This window comes from Erpetoichthys calabaricus, chromosome 13, assembly GCF_900747795.2.
Source record: "Erpetoichthys calabaricus chromosome 13, fErpCal1.3, whole genome shotgun sequence".
Taxonomy (NCBI): domain Eukaryota; kingdom Metazoa; phylum Chordata; class Cladistia; order Polypteriformes; family Polypteridae; genus Erpetoichthys; species Erpetoichthys calabaricus.
In genome coordinates this window covers 110,697,419-110,711,592 of record NC_041406.2, presented here as the reverse complement: position 1 = coordinate 110,711,592, position 14,174 = coordinate 110,697,419, and the positions used below count along the sequence as shown (strand labels likewise).

At 38.4% G+C, this 14,174-nt stretch overlaps 1 protein-coding gene across 2 annotated transcripts in view; it reads left to right on the top strand.

Annotated features, from left to right (window-relative positions):
- The window catches only part of itga9 (integrin, alpha 9), a 340,968-nt gene that overhangs the window by 314,844 nt on the left and 11,950 nt on the right, over positions 1–14,174 (top strand). For both annotated transcript variants that reach the window (XR_003718143.2, XM_028817449.2), the window contains exon 27: positions 13,229–13,348. Coding sequence is in view for 1 of the 2 variants with exons in the window: in XM_028817449.2 (XP_028673282.1) it covers positions 13,229–13,348 (120 nt within the window). In the remaining variant the exon portion in view is untranslated. The remainder of the gene's footprint in view (positions 1–13,228; positions 13,349–14,174) is intronic.

Genomic DNA, 14,174 nt, shown 5'->3' with positions numbered 1-14,174 from the left:
GAGAGTGACTGCTAGCAGTTTGTGTCCCTCAAATTTTGGAGTAAAGGACTGGCTCCAGGATTTGCCTTATTTTTAGTTGCCTTAACATACGGTGTGAGAAGCACCTACTGCTGTTGCCATGTCTGTCTACCTGTCTGTCTGTCTGTCTGCATAAAACAACTCGGCTCCTACTGCATAGATTTTTGCTGAAATTTGGCACCACTTCTCTTTAAAAAAATTGTTAGGACAGTTCAATTTTTATTGTGATATATCACATAAAGTATGCCGTACACATATTTTAAATTTCTTACTTTGAAAAGCACTGGCCTATTTTCAAACTCTCGTCAACATTTAAACAGAAATACAGTTAGGTCCATAAATATTTGGACAGAGACAACTTTTTTCTAATTTTGGTTCTGTACATTACCACAATGAATTTTAAATGAAACAACTCAGATGCAGTTGAAGTGCAGACTTTCAGCTTTAATTCAGTGGGGTGAACAAAACGATTGTATAAAAATGTGAGGCAACTAAAGCATTTTTTAACACAATCCCTTCATTTCAGGGGCCCAAAAGTAATTGGACAAATTAAATAACTGGAAATAAAATATTCATTTCTAATACTTGGTTGAAAACCCTTTGCTGGCAATGACAGCCTGAAGTCTTGAACTCATGGACATCACCAGATGCTGGATTTTCTCCTTTTTAATGCTCTGCCAGGCCTTTACTGCAGCGGCTTTCAGTTGCTGTTTGTTTGTGGGCCTTTCTGTCTGAAGTTTAGTCTTCAACAAGTGAAATGCATGCTCAATTGGGTTAAGATCAGGTGACTGACTTGGCCATTCAAGAATTTTCCACTTCTTTAATAAACTCCTGGGTTGCTTTGGCTGTATGTTTTGGGTCATTGTCCATCTGTATCATGAAACGCCACCCAATCAATTTGATTGCATTTAGCTGGATTTGAGCAGACAGTATGTCTCTGAACACCTCAGAATTCATTCGGCTGCTTCTGTCCTGTGTCACATCATCAATAAACACTAGTGTCCCAGTGCCACTGGCAGCCATGCACGCCCAAGTCATCACATTGCCTCCACCGTGTTTTACAGATGATGTGGTATGCTTTGGATAATGAGCTGTTCCACGCCTTCTCCATACTTTTTTCTTGCCATCATTCTGGTAGAGGTTGATCTTGGTTTCATCTGTCCAAAGAATGTTTTTCCAGAACTGTGCTGGCTTTTTTAGATGTTCTTTAGCAAAGTCCAATCTAGCCTTTCTATTCTTGAGGCTTATGAGTGGCTTGCACCTTGCAGTGCACCCTCTGTATTTACTTTCATGCAGTCTTCTCTTTATGGTAGACTTGGATATCGATACGCCTACCCCCTGGAGAGTGTTGTTTACTTGGTTGGCTGTTGTGAAGGGGTTTCTCTTCACCATGAAAATGATTCTGCGATCATCCACCACTGTTGTCTTCCGTGGACGTCCAGGTCTTTTTGCGTTGCTGAGTTCACCAGTGCTTGCTTTCTTTCTCAGGATGTACCAAACTTGTAGATTTTGCCACTCGTAATATTGTATCAATTTCTCGGATGGGTTTTTTCTGTTTTTGCAGCTTAAGGATGGCATCTTTCACCTGCATGGAGAGCTCCTTTGACTGCATGTTGTCTGTTCACAGCAAAATCTTCCACATGCAAGCATCACACCTCAAATCAACTCCAGGCCTTTTATCTGCTTAACTGATAATGACATAATAACAGACTTGCCCACACCTGCCCATGAAATAGCCTTTGAGTCAATTGTCCAATTACTTTTGAGCCCCTGAAATGAAGAGATTGTGTTAAAAAAATGCTTTAGTTGCCTCACATTTTTGTGCAATGGTTTTGTTCACCCCACTGAATTAAAGCTGAAAGTCTGCACTTCAAATGCATCTGAGTTGTTTCATTTAAAATTCATTGTGGTAATGTACAGAACCAAAATTAGAAAAAAGTTGTCTCTGTCCAAATATTTATGGACTTAACTGTATTCTATGCAAGTTCAACTACAAATTAGTTTATTGTTATAATTTTACTTTGATTTTAGTTCTTTCAGCTTGTATATTTTTTAAATATTTTTCCCTTAATCTGTTTGAAAGTCAGTACTGATGGCAAAGCCATGAAATGACCTCCAGTCATGCACAATGAAGCAGCTGGGGGATGATATGGTCAAATATACTCAGTTGGAAGACTGAGTATTACCATATAAGAAATGTATGATGTTATTTGTGCAGCTTTTTAATAATGACATTCTTTATTTATTCAAGAGTAGTAATAATATTATTTATTTGTTCATCACCGTACAAGGTCATTTCTTCACTTATTGTCCCAGAATTCAGGGTGAGGTCTTGGCATATCCTAATAGTCTGTCTCCTGCCTCCAGCCCATCCCACTCTTGTTTTTGCTGCTGCATGTCGTTTTATGTGACACCCAGTCACATAATGTAGAAATTATTGACAGATGTGTAGGTAACTAAACGTGTACTCATTATTTCCGTTACACTACCATTGCATACTCTGAAGATTATAATGGTTCAGTATTTCTCTCACACTGTAATCAATCGGCAAAATTATTTGTTACCTATCATGTTTACATGTAGCTAACAATATTAGCTTGAGACTTCACTATACAGTTGATTTTTACATCTGCAATGAGTACTTCTTTGAAGAAATTTGAACTCCAGTTAGCCACAGACCCTTGATATCCAATAACAACTAACAATGGCACATGAATTCCTTTTTATCACTTGAATTTAATTGCTGTCTGTGAAACAAATTTCAGTCACATGATATTATAAAATGGCATTAAAAACATACTCTAGGTGCAATATTAGTAATTACAAATACTTGTAATTTTATTCTGTTATTACTGTTATTTTTTTAAAACAGCTTACTGTTGAAAAAATATGTAATAAATAAAACCGTGATAACCAAGTCTTTGAAGAAGTGACCAGAATATGTAAAAATATTTCAAATTTCAAACCAGCTAGCCAAATTGCCTAACACACCTATTATGCCATATGAAATCTGCCCATTCTGACTGCATCTGGTTTGGGTCTGGAGCACCATATTATTTTAGATGCATGTGATAGAAGATGCTTTATGAAAAATTATGTTACAAATTGGTGGTTTCTATTGGACTGCAATTTATATACATGATGTGTGCCAGGCTAATAATCATAGAAAATACCCCCAAATACACTTGAGAGAAGCCCAGTGCCTAATTGACTTGAGTGGTTCATTGATGACACAGAGGTGCTTGTGTCCTTAAACCCTGTTTCCACTAGACTATGGCAACCTAATGGATGGCCCAGATGCACAATATGCTACCCACGTTAACTCATTCATTTAATTCAGCTCCCGAATTCTCCTGAGATGACTAGGACACAGTTAACCACTTAAATACCAGTGTCGTGTAAAGCAGAGGTTTCCGGCCACACTTTTAATCACATCCTTGTTCTGCTTTCTAAGTAAATTATTACTGGATCTGGCATATTGTTTCATTAATACTGATTGATATGTCTGCAAGTTTCAAGTGCCATCTTTCCTTAGAGATTTGTATTCCGTCTATTTGTTCTCTTACTATAGAGACTAATTATTCAATGTAGTTTTAAATGCTGTTTTTCCATATGGGGCAGACAGATTTTGAGTGTCAAAAGACATCATGTACACCTGCCTATATAACTATCTAAGCACAGTTGTGCTCACCATTAGGAAACACTATAAAAATAAACCTTTCTTCATTGTTGTCCTTTAATATGGTAGAAGAAAACAACCAATTATCATCTTGGAGTTTCTGGCACTAATGGTTGTGATTAAAGGACTGATGAGATCTGTGAATACTGACCCGACTGGCTTGCAGCTGTATAAATGTTCTGCATTCTTTTGAACACTGGACTGGTAGAAGAATGACTTTTTAACCTTTGATTACAGAAAAAAACGCAGATTGATTTTTTTTTTGAGTCCTGAGAGTAATGCCAACTAACTTGTTTCATACCGCTGCTGCATTCCAGTTTCTCCTTATTATTATTTGTTTTAAAAGTGGTAGTGTGGGAAAATTTGGGGCCATGACACTTGAAGATTTATCACAAGCTTCTCTGGGTCTGAATAGGCTTTCATGCTACATTGGGATCAAATGTTCATGAAACGTTTGGACAGCCGGCAACTTGATATCGCGTTATGGGGCTCTGAAGTAGAGAAAGTAATCCTTTATTTCATGTCGGCTTCATTTGAAGGTTGGTTTATAAATGTGGTACGGGGGTGTGGCAGGTCAAATTGCAGTCTCACCGCACTTAGTCCATGGTTCCATTCCTGGATAAAGTGCTGTCTGTGGAGAATTTGTTTGAGTTTCTTTCCAAAGTCCCCAAAGACATACTCTTAGGAGGACTGGTATATCAAAATTGGTGTAATGTGCCCTTCAATAGGCTTGCAGAGTGAACTCCAGAATGTCATCGCCAGGATAAACTGGGTTTAGATAAGTGATGGATGATGCTGAATGCTGCTGGGAAGTGACATAGGGTGTATTTTTTAGTTGTGAATAATAAAAATAATGTTAGCAAGAAGTATCACAGTGATGAGATGTTTAGCACCTCACAGATTTAAGTTTTAGCTTTTGATTTGTAACTAACCCACTTTGACTCAGCCACAGGACATCCAGATAGATTGTTGCCTACTCAATAAGGCAACATTTAAGATAAAACTAAAATGACTTAGACAGGTCCAAACAACTAACCTTATACCTTTTACAAGAAATGTACTTGTAATATCCCATTAGAAAAGAATGAGATATATTCATCTTAATTTTATCATTTCATCACAGTGATCAATACTAGAAAAATATATGCAAAATAATCATAGTCTAGAAAATAAACTGTTCCAGCGTGTGATGGATCCAATAACATGTTTGACAACTATTAATCCCGAGGTAGGAACATCAAAATCCACTTGTCCATAGTCACTCAGAAAATGTATTCACCTTCCAGGAGATAACAGCCTTTATAAAGCCTTTATATCCCAGAGGCATGCATCCATTACATGACATAACAAGTGGATCTCCATTCTGCCTGTTTAGGTCCTCTTGCTTTGCTCAAACACAACTGTAGGCTAATAGGTTCCTCATGCCAAGCATGATCTCCTGTCTTGTTATTGCGGTGTAAGATATTTTGATGATTACTTCTCTGAGATGATTATACAATAGGCAATTATGGTATAACATCATGTGTCCTTTTACACTCTTCTGAAGAATTATTTTTCAATTGATAAGTCTAAAGTAGGAAAAGAAGACTATTAGATAGATAGATAGATAGATAGATAGATAGATAGATAGATAGATAGATAGATAGATAGATAGATAGATAGATAGATAGATAGATAGATAGATAGATACTTTATTAATCCCAAGGGGAAATTCACATACTCCAGCAGCAGCATACTGATACAAAAAAACAATATTAAATTAAAGAGTAATAAAAATGCAGGTAAAAACAGACAATAACTTTGTATGATGTTAACGTTTACCCCCCCGGGTGGAATTGAAGAGTTGCATAATTTGGGGAGGGAACGATCTCCTCAGTCTGTCAGTGGAGCAGGACATTGACAGTAGTCTGTCGCTGAAGCTGCTCTTCTGTCTGGAGATGACACTGTTTAGTGGATGCAGTGGATTCTCCATAATTGATAGGAGCCTGCTGAGCACCTGTCGCTCTGCCACAGATGTCAAGCTGTCCAGCACCATGCCAACAATAGAGCTTGCCTTCCTCACCAGTTTGTCCAGGCGTGAGGCGTCCTTCTTCTTTATGCTGCCTCCCCAGCACACCACCGCATAGAAGAGGGCGCTCGCCACAACCGTCTGATAGAACATCTGCAGCATCTTATTGCTTATTGCTTATTAAAGCAACAGACTAATATCAGTACTAGTTCCTTACAAAGAGGCACGGTTTTAGAACATTTTCTCATAACGAACGTTGCTACAGACTTCCATCCTGGTTGCTGTCTGGAGGAAATTTGTATGTTTTCCTCATATTTCATGTGGTTTAACTCACTGCAGTACTACAGTGTCCACCTATTCTGAAAAATGTGTTTTAGATGGCAATTGTGAATTAGTGGATATGAGCCCTGTAATAGACTGGCATCCCATCCAGAATTTCTTCTTGACTTCTAATCAAAGCATTAAGGATAGGTGTGAACCTACAGAAATAAATCAAGAGATTTTGATTGAGGAAAACAGAGAAGCATTGTGTTGATGGTGAAAGTTGTCTTTATGTGCTTAGCCATTTAGAAATTTCGTTTGTCATCAATAGACCATTGTGAACAGGTGGGAAAGATGTCAGATTGGTTCACAACCCAGTCATGGCTCATATTGTGATCCTTGAAGGAGTCTGAGGGGTCAAAAACTACCTTCAATGACTTTGTAAGAATATGTTAACATATGCAAAATACATGGCAAGAACTTTGTTCAGGTTTACATCATAGAAGACCTTATATCTCTATATATATAAAATCCAACGTCTGTCTGTATGTCCGTCCACTTTTCACGAGAGAACTACTTAATGGATTTATATCATTTTTTTCCTATAATTTGCTGGAACATTCCAGTTGATTTTGTGACTTCTCTCGTTGAGCGATGTATCATAGTTCACTTGCAGTACTGATTTATTTGCGCGAATCCGAGAGAATTGCAGCGGGCCAAGGGGAGGGGGGACGGCGACCTCCTCACTCACGCACCAGCCTCAGAACATGTACCATAACTCCACTTAGTTGAACAAGAGAAATACTTAATGGATTTAGATTGTTTTTTTTTTTCTATAATTTGCATGAACATTCCAGTTGATTTTGACTTGTCTCATTGTGCTAGGAATCATCGTTCATTTGCAGGAGCGATATATTCGGGCTAATCCGAGACAGAGGCTCCGGGACGAGTGCAGGAAGAAGTGTGACATCAGCAGTAGGGAGCTGGGTGGGGCCCTCCTCACTGTCCTGTTTCACTGCTACATGGGTGGAGCCACAGGGGACGGATAGTAAAAAATAAACATGGATTGCTTGAAAATGCTATCACTTAGATAGATAGATAGATAGATAGATAGATAGATAGATAGATAGATAGATAGATAGATAGATAGATAGATAGATAGATAGATAGATACTTTATTAATCCCAATGGGAAATTCACATTCTTCAGCAGCAGCATACTGATACAATAAATAATATTAAATTAAAGAATGATAATAATGCAGGTGAAAAACAGACAATAACTATGTATAATGTTAAATATTAACGTTTACCCCCCCGGGTGGAATTAAAGAGTCGCATAGTTTGGGGGAGAAACGATCTCCTCAATCTGTCAGTGGAGCAGGACAGTGACAGCAGTCTGTCGCTGAAGCTGCTCTTCTGTCTGGAGATGATACTATTAAGTGGATGCAGTGGATTCTCCATAATTGATAGGAGCCTGCTGAGCACCCTTCGCTCTGCCACAGATGTTAAACTGTCCAGCTCCATGCCAACAATAGAGCCTGCCTTCCTCACCAGTTTGTCCAGACGTGAGGCGTCTTTCCTCTTAATGCTGCCTCCCCAGCACACCACTGCGTAGAAGAAGGCGCTCGCCACAACTGTCTGATAGAACATCTGCAGCATCTTATTGCAGATGTTGAAGGACGCCAGCCTTCTAAGGTAGTATAACCGGCTCTGTCCTTTCTTGCACAGCGCATCAGTATTGGCAGTCCAGTCTAATTTATCATCCAGCTGCACTCCCAGATATTTATAGGTCTGCACCATCTGCACACAGTCACCTTTGATGATCACTGGGTCTATGAGGGGTCTGGGCCTCCTAAAATCCACCACCAGCTCTTTGGTTTTGCTGGTGTTCAGGTGTAGGTGGTTTGAGTCGCACCATTTAACACTTATTATTCTACCAAACTTCTATTACCTTGGCATACATATTCAATGTGAAGATGCATACCTTTTCTATTCCATTCTTTGAAATTACATCCTTACATTTCTCCTGCGATGCTCACTATTTCTTGCTATTTTATTCTCTCCTCCTTGACGTCCTATCCCACTGATTTGAATCTGTACATCTGTTCTTATCAATATGTGATGTACTGCTTAATTCATTCCATCCTGCAAACCTGGCCAGAAGTATTTTTGAAACTGAATGGTTGGATTGATTAAAGTTAATTTGCTTTGTATGGCACTTTACTACATAAGGCACTATATAAAATGAAGATTGATTAAGTGATTGGTTTTTTTCAATTTTGAACTTCCCATACTTTCCTTGACATTAAAATCTGAGAAACAGATGTGCAGGTCACAATGGAGTGAACTGGAAATTAAATGAGAGCACTTTCTAGAGATTAAAAGTAGTCCCTTAAGATGAAAACTGGCCTCGTGCTTCATAAGTAGATGGTCCCAATGGTCTGTGAAAGGCACAAGCATAACGAGTGAGTGCAAGTGTGTCTAAGCTTATGGTATATGTATTGTTAACAGGAAGAGACAAGGGAAAGAAGAAATCAAGACAGGAGGGCAGCATTTATATGAGGATGAAAAAGAGAAAGCCATCCCTGTGGGATCAGAGAATTAAATGCTTTGGCCCCAGAAAATGTGGAGACAAGGATACTGAATAAGGAATGCATTCCCTTAAACATTTTTATCACAACATTTTCAAATTGTATTACAGGTATCCAAAAAAATGTCAAAATGGTTTTCGAGTGATCAAAGTGCTGCCAGATTTTTTTTCCTTCAAAGTATTCATTGTTCTTATGCCATATTTAAAACAATACCTGTACATTAATTCAGAAGAGTGGTAGACTCTGTTACATTTACATGTATTTGCTTGGAAGATGCTTTTATCCAAAGAATCCTTTTATCCTCATGCAACATTTCGAAGAAATTGGGAAATGACAACATCATTGATCAACCACAAAATGAAGCCAAACCCATTAAATAATGATTCACACGTATAATTATTCATACCACTGAGGCGTTATTACAATGTGTGCTGACGTGACAAATATATTAAACTTCAAATTGATATGATGTATAGACTCTATTGTAGTTCCCTTTAAAGAGGACCAATGCTGTGTATTTTCACTGAAGTACTTTTTTTGTTTTTTGTCAGATTATATTGGCTACTTGATGTTACTTCTAAGTATTAGAAACCAAAGCAATCAATTTTTTTGAAAAATTACAATAAGTAAAAACACATATGTGATATACTCCCTGCAAATGACAGCTGTAAATCTCTTGCCTTACAGCCTATTTGTAGCCTAATGGTTTGGCACAACACAGCTTGTTTGACACTCCTTGTAGAGTCCATAAGTGGTCGTATATAAAGCGAATGCGCTTTTAGGGACTTTTTTCGCCCATGATGATGACTGACTTATGAGATGATTTAGGCATCCAAGAGCCAATTTCTTAGAACCATGTACTCATCTTGCCCCAGCATTAGAAAAACAATTTGTTCAAAATTGGGCTGTATCTGTACAATCAGTTTCCTTATGGTATGAGTGTATGGATCAACATAAAAACACAACTTGCACCAGTGTGTGGTTTCCTAATGTGATATTCCATATTGCAATAAGGACACCTAGCGAGAATGAAGATAAGTTTATTAACCACAAGCAGTTTCATTCTATTAATCTGTGATGCCAAGATGAGGCTGACAATCGTCAGAACTGCTGTGGCATAATGCCACATAATAAAGCATCTCTGATTACAAATGCCATTTGCAGATCGAAATCAGAGAGCATAGATGTGCACACTGCCAGTGATGAGCGATCCGCTTCATTGCCTGAGATCTGACTGATTTTTTTCCACTTCAGGCATGGTGCAGCTGGTGGAGCTCACTGTGGTCATGACAGCAGTAACATGTTAGTTTTCTTGTTGGTGACAGCCGCTTTGCATGCCTTTAATTTGAAGATGAGAATGTTTATTTTCTATATATTATATGCCTGGCTCTGCAAGACTTTCATCAGGGTGACTCAGGGCCGACTTAACAGCATTATAGGCCCCAGACAAAGCAGTGCACTGGGGCCCCTACCTACACAACCACTCAGCAAGTCACAACATACATACATTAGCATGGGGCCCCCCGGCAACTACCCAGCGTGCCCATGCATTAAGATGGCCCTGGGGTGACTTGGGTGTGCACCATGGGGCTCTGCTCACAAAGGGCCACAGCATATGTGAAAAAAAAATGCCTAATAACAGGAAAAGTCCATATTTTTGCCTATACAAACACTCATAGCAACCCACTATCCAGTAGTCATTCCTACCCAACTTTATAAACCTTTCCAATCAAATCTAAATAAAAAGCTTATAAAAGAATAATATGAGTTCTCATTGGTTAATATAAGGGGAGAACAGTCAGAGCAGGTGTCTAATAGGTCAATTTTATGAGATCCAAACTGATGGACATTCAGAACAAGAGGCCACTGATGCAGCAAAAAGAAAATCATTTTTGAAAGGAATAGAAACAAAACAAACAATTTTAGTGACATTTCAAAAAAATAAACCAAAATGATGATTTGAACAAGTACTTTAAATAGGCCATAAATACAGCACTTAACACTAATGAGAATGACCTTACATACTCAGGGCCGGCACCACCATTAAGGTGAATTAGGCGTTCACCTTGGGCACAGAGCAGGGTTGGGGGGATCCAGCTGCACAGGTTAGCTACCAGACAGTAGCTTGGCATATTAATAAGCTTGGCCTAGGGCGCAAAATAACCTAGCACTGGCACTGTATATACTGTATACTGTATATTCAGGTCAGGAGAAGGCTAATATCATTTGCTTCTAGCAGCAATGAACTCTCCGATTCCTGCAACACCGACATAGATGTGAACAGCAATGTGGGGGACAGTGTGGTCAATGCAGAAAATAATGTGCACCATACAATGCCACAATAAAGCAAATGTATTTTTTAATTTATGCGATGCCAATATGCAAATCCAAAACACTCTTTTATATATCACCTTTTTGACACTACGTAACCCAGTCTGGTTAAACTTTACATTAAGTGTCCATAATTACACTGTAACTACTATGTAATTACCTGTATAAGTACAGTGTAACTATGAGTTATTACTCCGAATTTACTGTGTAATACAAAGTAACGCTATAGTTAATTACTCAGTTGTCAGTGTTATTCCACAGTTTATATAATTACAATGTAACAATTTATCACTGATCCAAAAACAAGTGTACTTACATAGTTACATTGTATCTGTACTTTCAAAATGTAATAAAAACATTAGGGTATGTAACTACAACTATGTAACAGATGTTCCATGGTCTAGACAATTTTAGTGGAGAATTGCAGTGATAACTGCATAGGTTTTTGATGATATTTCAAGATCTTTTTTAAATGGTGAAAACACCTTTGCAAAATGGTTAACACTTTTTCCCAAAAATCTAGAGGGGCTCCTCCTTGACATGTTTTGCCTAGACAAGCATTTGTCACATTCTTGTAGTTGTATTACACTATTTATTGTTTAATTTTTTGGGCTATTATTATACCCATCCCTAACATAACACTGCCAAACTTGCATCATTCAATCAAGGTACACAGGGCCGCAGAGCCATTCCAAGCATCACCGGGCACAAGGCAGGAAACGGCCCAGGATGGGGAGCCATCCCATTGCAAGGCCAACTGACAGACATACCAGCAGTCACACTCTCACACATATGGCCACGTAACCCAACCTACATGTCCCTGGGATGTGACAGTAAAACCCATGAAGAAGACATAGGGAAACATGGGTAGAACGTACAAATTTTACACATATCTCCAAACAGAATTCCATCTCAGGATAATGGATCTGTGAGGCAAAAGCGTTAACCATTTTGCAAAGGTGTTGTCACCATTTAAAAAAGATCTTGAAATATCATCGAAAACCTATGCAGTTATCACTGCAATTCTCCATTAAAATTGCCTAGACCATCTGTTATATATTTGTAGTTACTGAACATACCCTGATGTTTTTATTACATTTTGAAAGTACAGATACAATGTAACTATGTAAGTACACTTGTTTTTGGATCAGTGATAAATTGTTTTATTGTAATTATATAAACTGCGGAATAACAATGGCAACTGAGTAATTAACTATAGCGTTATAATATATAATAACTTATAGTTACACTGTACTTATACAGGTAATTACATAGTAGTTACAGTGTAATTATGGACACTTAATGTAAAGTGTTACTGGACTGGGTTACTTAGTGTCAAAAAGGTGATATGTAACAGAGTGTTACACTTAATGCAAAAAAAAAAAAGATTTGTATGAATGTGACGCACTCATCAATTCATTTTTAATACACTAATAAACAAAAAAGGATACAAAGTTTTCAGTTTTTTTTACTACTTCAGTCCCTGTACCTGATTTAATGTTTGCATATGTGATGTTCATAATGCGTTAGTAGATGTGTGTGTCTAGTGGGGTAGTGAAGTGAAGTGAGGTAAAGGTGGCATTTTAAACACTGACACCCAAGGGCCTGTGCAGTCTTAATCCAGCCAAAAGTGTAATCTTAAATATGCTGAACTAAGTATTTTTAAGAGTAATTCAATTCATTTCAGATTGAATTTTGGAACATTTGTGCACCTTAATGCAAAACAATAACTTGCCTATTTTCGAGGAAAGCTTTGAAATACTTGTTGACGCATTAAGCAAAGAGAGCTGATGAACACTGACCTGCACAGGCTGTATGGTGTTTGGGGTCTACATCATGTTAGCATCCTTGTTTTGAAATTGAATAAATGAGACAAACCTTAAGTAACTTGCCCAGATGAACTGCAGTTCAAAGACACACAAGTCAGTCTGCCATCACTCCACACTACTCGTTTGCTATGGCCCTTCTGTCTGCTGCCCACTTTCATAGCACCAGAGATGCCAGTTATTAATGAGGTGAGAGGCCTGCGTTTAAGCACAAGTGAAAGTTAATGTCTTAATTGGATCTAAACGGAGCTCTACTTTGGCAGTGAAGGTAATAATTTTCCATTTGCTTCTTGGTGTTAAAAATACCCGCTGTGTCAGAAACAGAGCCCGCTATTGTGGCTGCCAGACTGGCTTGGTTTAATAATAGCTAAATGACTTTGATAAGCTATCTGTGCTGCAGCTGCTCTTGCAGACTGCCAGTGATCCGTCCTGTCACCTCTGGATTGGTGCCAAGCCCAATTGCAGGTACCATCCTTTGTGACTTATGCTATGAATGTATTTTTGTCTTTCAGGTGGTTTTTGAAGCCCTGCACAATCAGGAGCCACGTGGCTATGTGGTTGGCTGGATAATTGCAATCAGTCTTTTAGTGGGAATACTCATTTTCCTGTTACTTGCTGTCTTGCTGTGGAAGGTAAGTCATCTGTTGTGACGCTTGCAAACCTGAAACATTTTTATAGTGCTGATAGCACGTACTGGACAAGGCTTAGTTTTACAGTGTCTGGCAGAGATAGAAATTAAACAGTTTGGTTTTCTCTGCCAGAAGGCTTACTTTGTTCTAAAGGAAAGAAAAGAAAAAGAAACTGCAAAGTAAACAGCCAAACATCTCATAACGTTAAAAAAATGTGGCTGGCAAAGTAAAAACAGAATGTAAGTGTCATTGCTGCCCTCTGCTGGAGTGCTGAGAACGTTCAGCTCCTCAATATGTGAAATACCTTTCAGTGTCCTGGTCCAAATTTTTCAAAACATACGAAATCTGTTAATGTCGACAAAGGTCATGAAAATAGATTTGAAAATATTGCAACCACAGGTTGAAAAAACAAAGTAGAGCCTAAAGTAAGCAAAATTCCTTTTAATGTATCTGCCCACCTCCCCCACCAACCCTTCCCTTGCACCTCCTCTACATTTGAATACTCCCATGTGAGACACTGACCCCAGAGAGAATATCTTTCACACCAAGCCAAATAGATTCCTCCAAGCCAAAAATGTTTCTTACTTTTGTGAACTTGGTATAGCCCAGTGATTGTATCTATCCATTTGGAAATGATGTGGTGGTGACAGCCCTCCTTCTGGGAGCAGAAAGTGGTGTAACAGTAATTAGAAATGGAACTGTTGAAAGAAAAAACACTTTAAAAGCCAATGTAGAAAACTAGGGACGACTATATGGCCCTGAAACACATTTTCTATTCCACACACTTTCTCAATGATATGAAAGGAAAACGTGCTGGATAAGATCAACG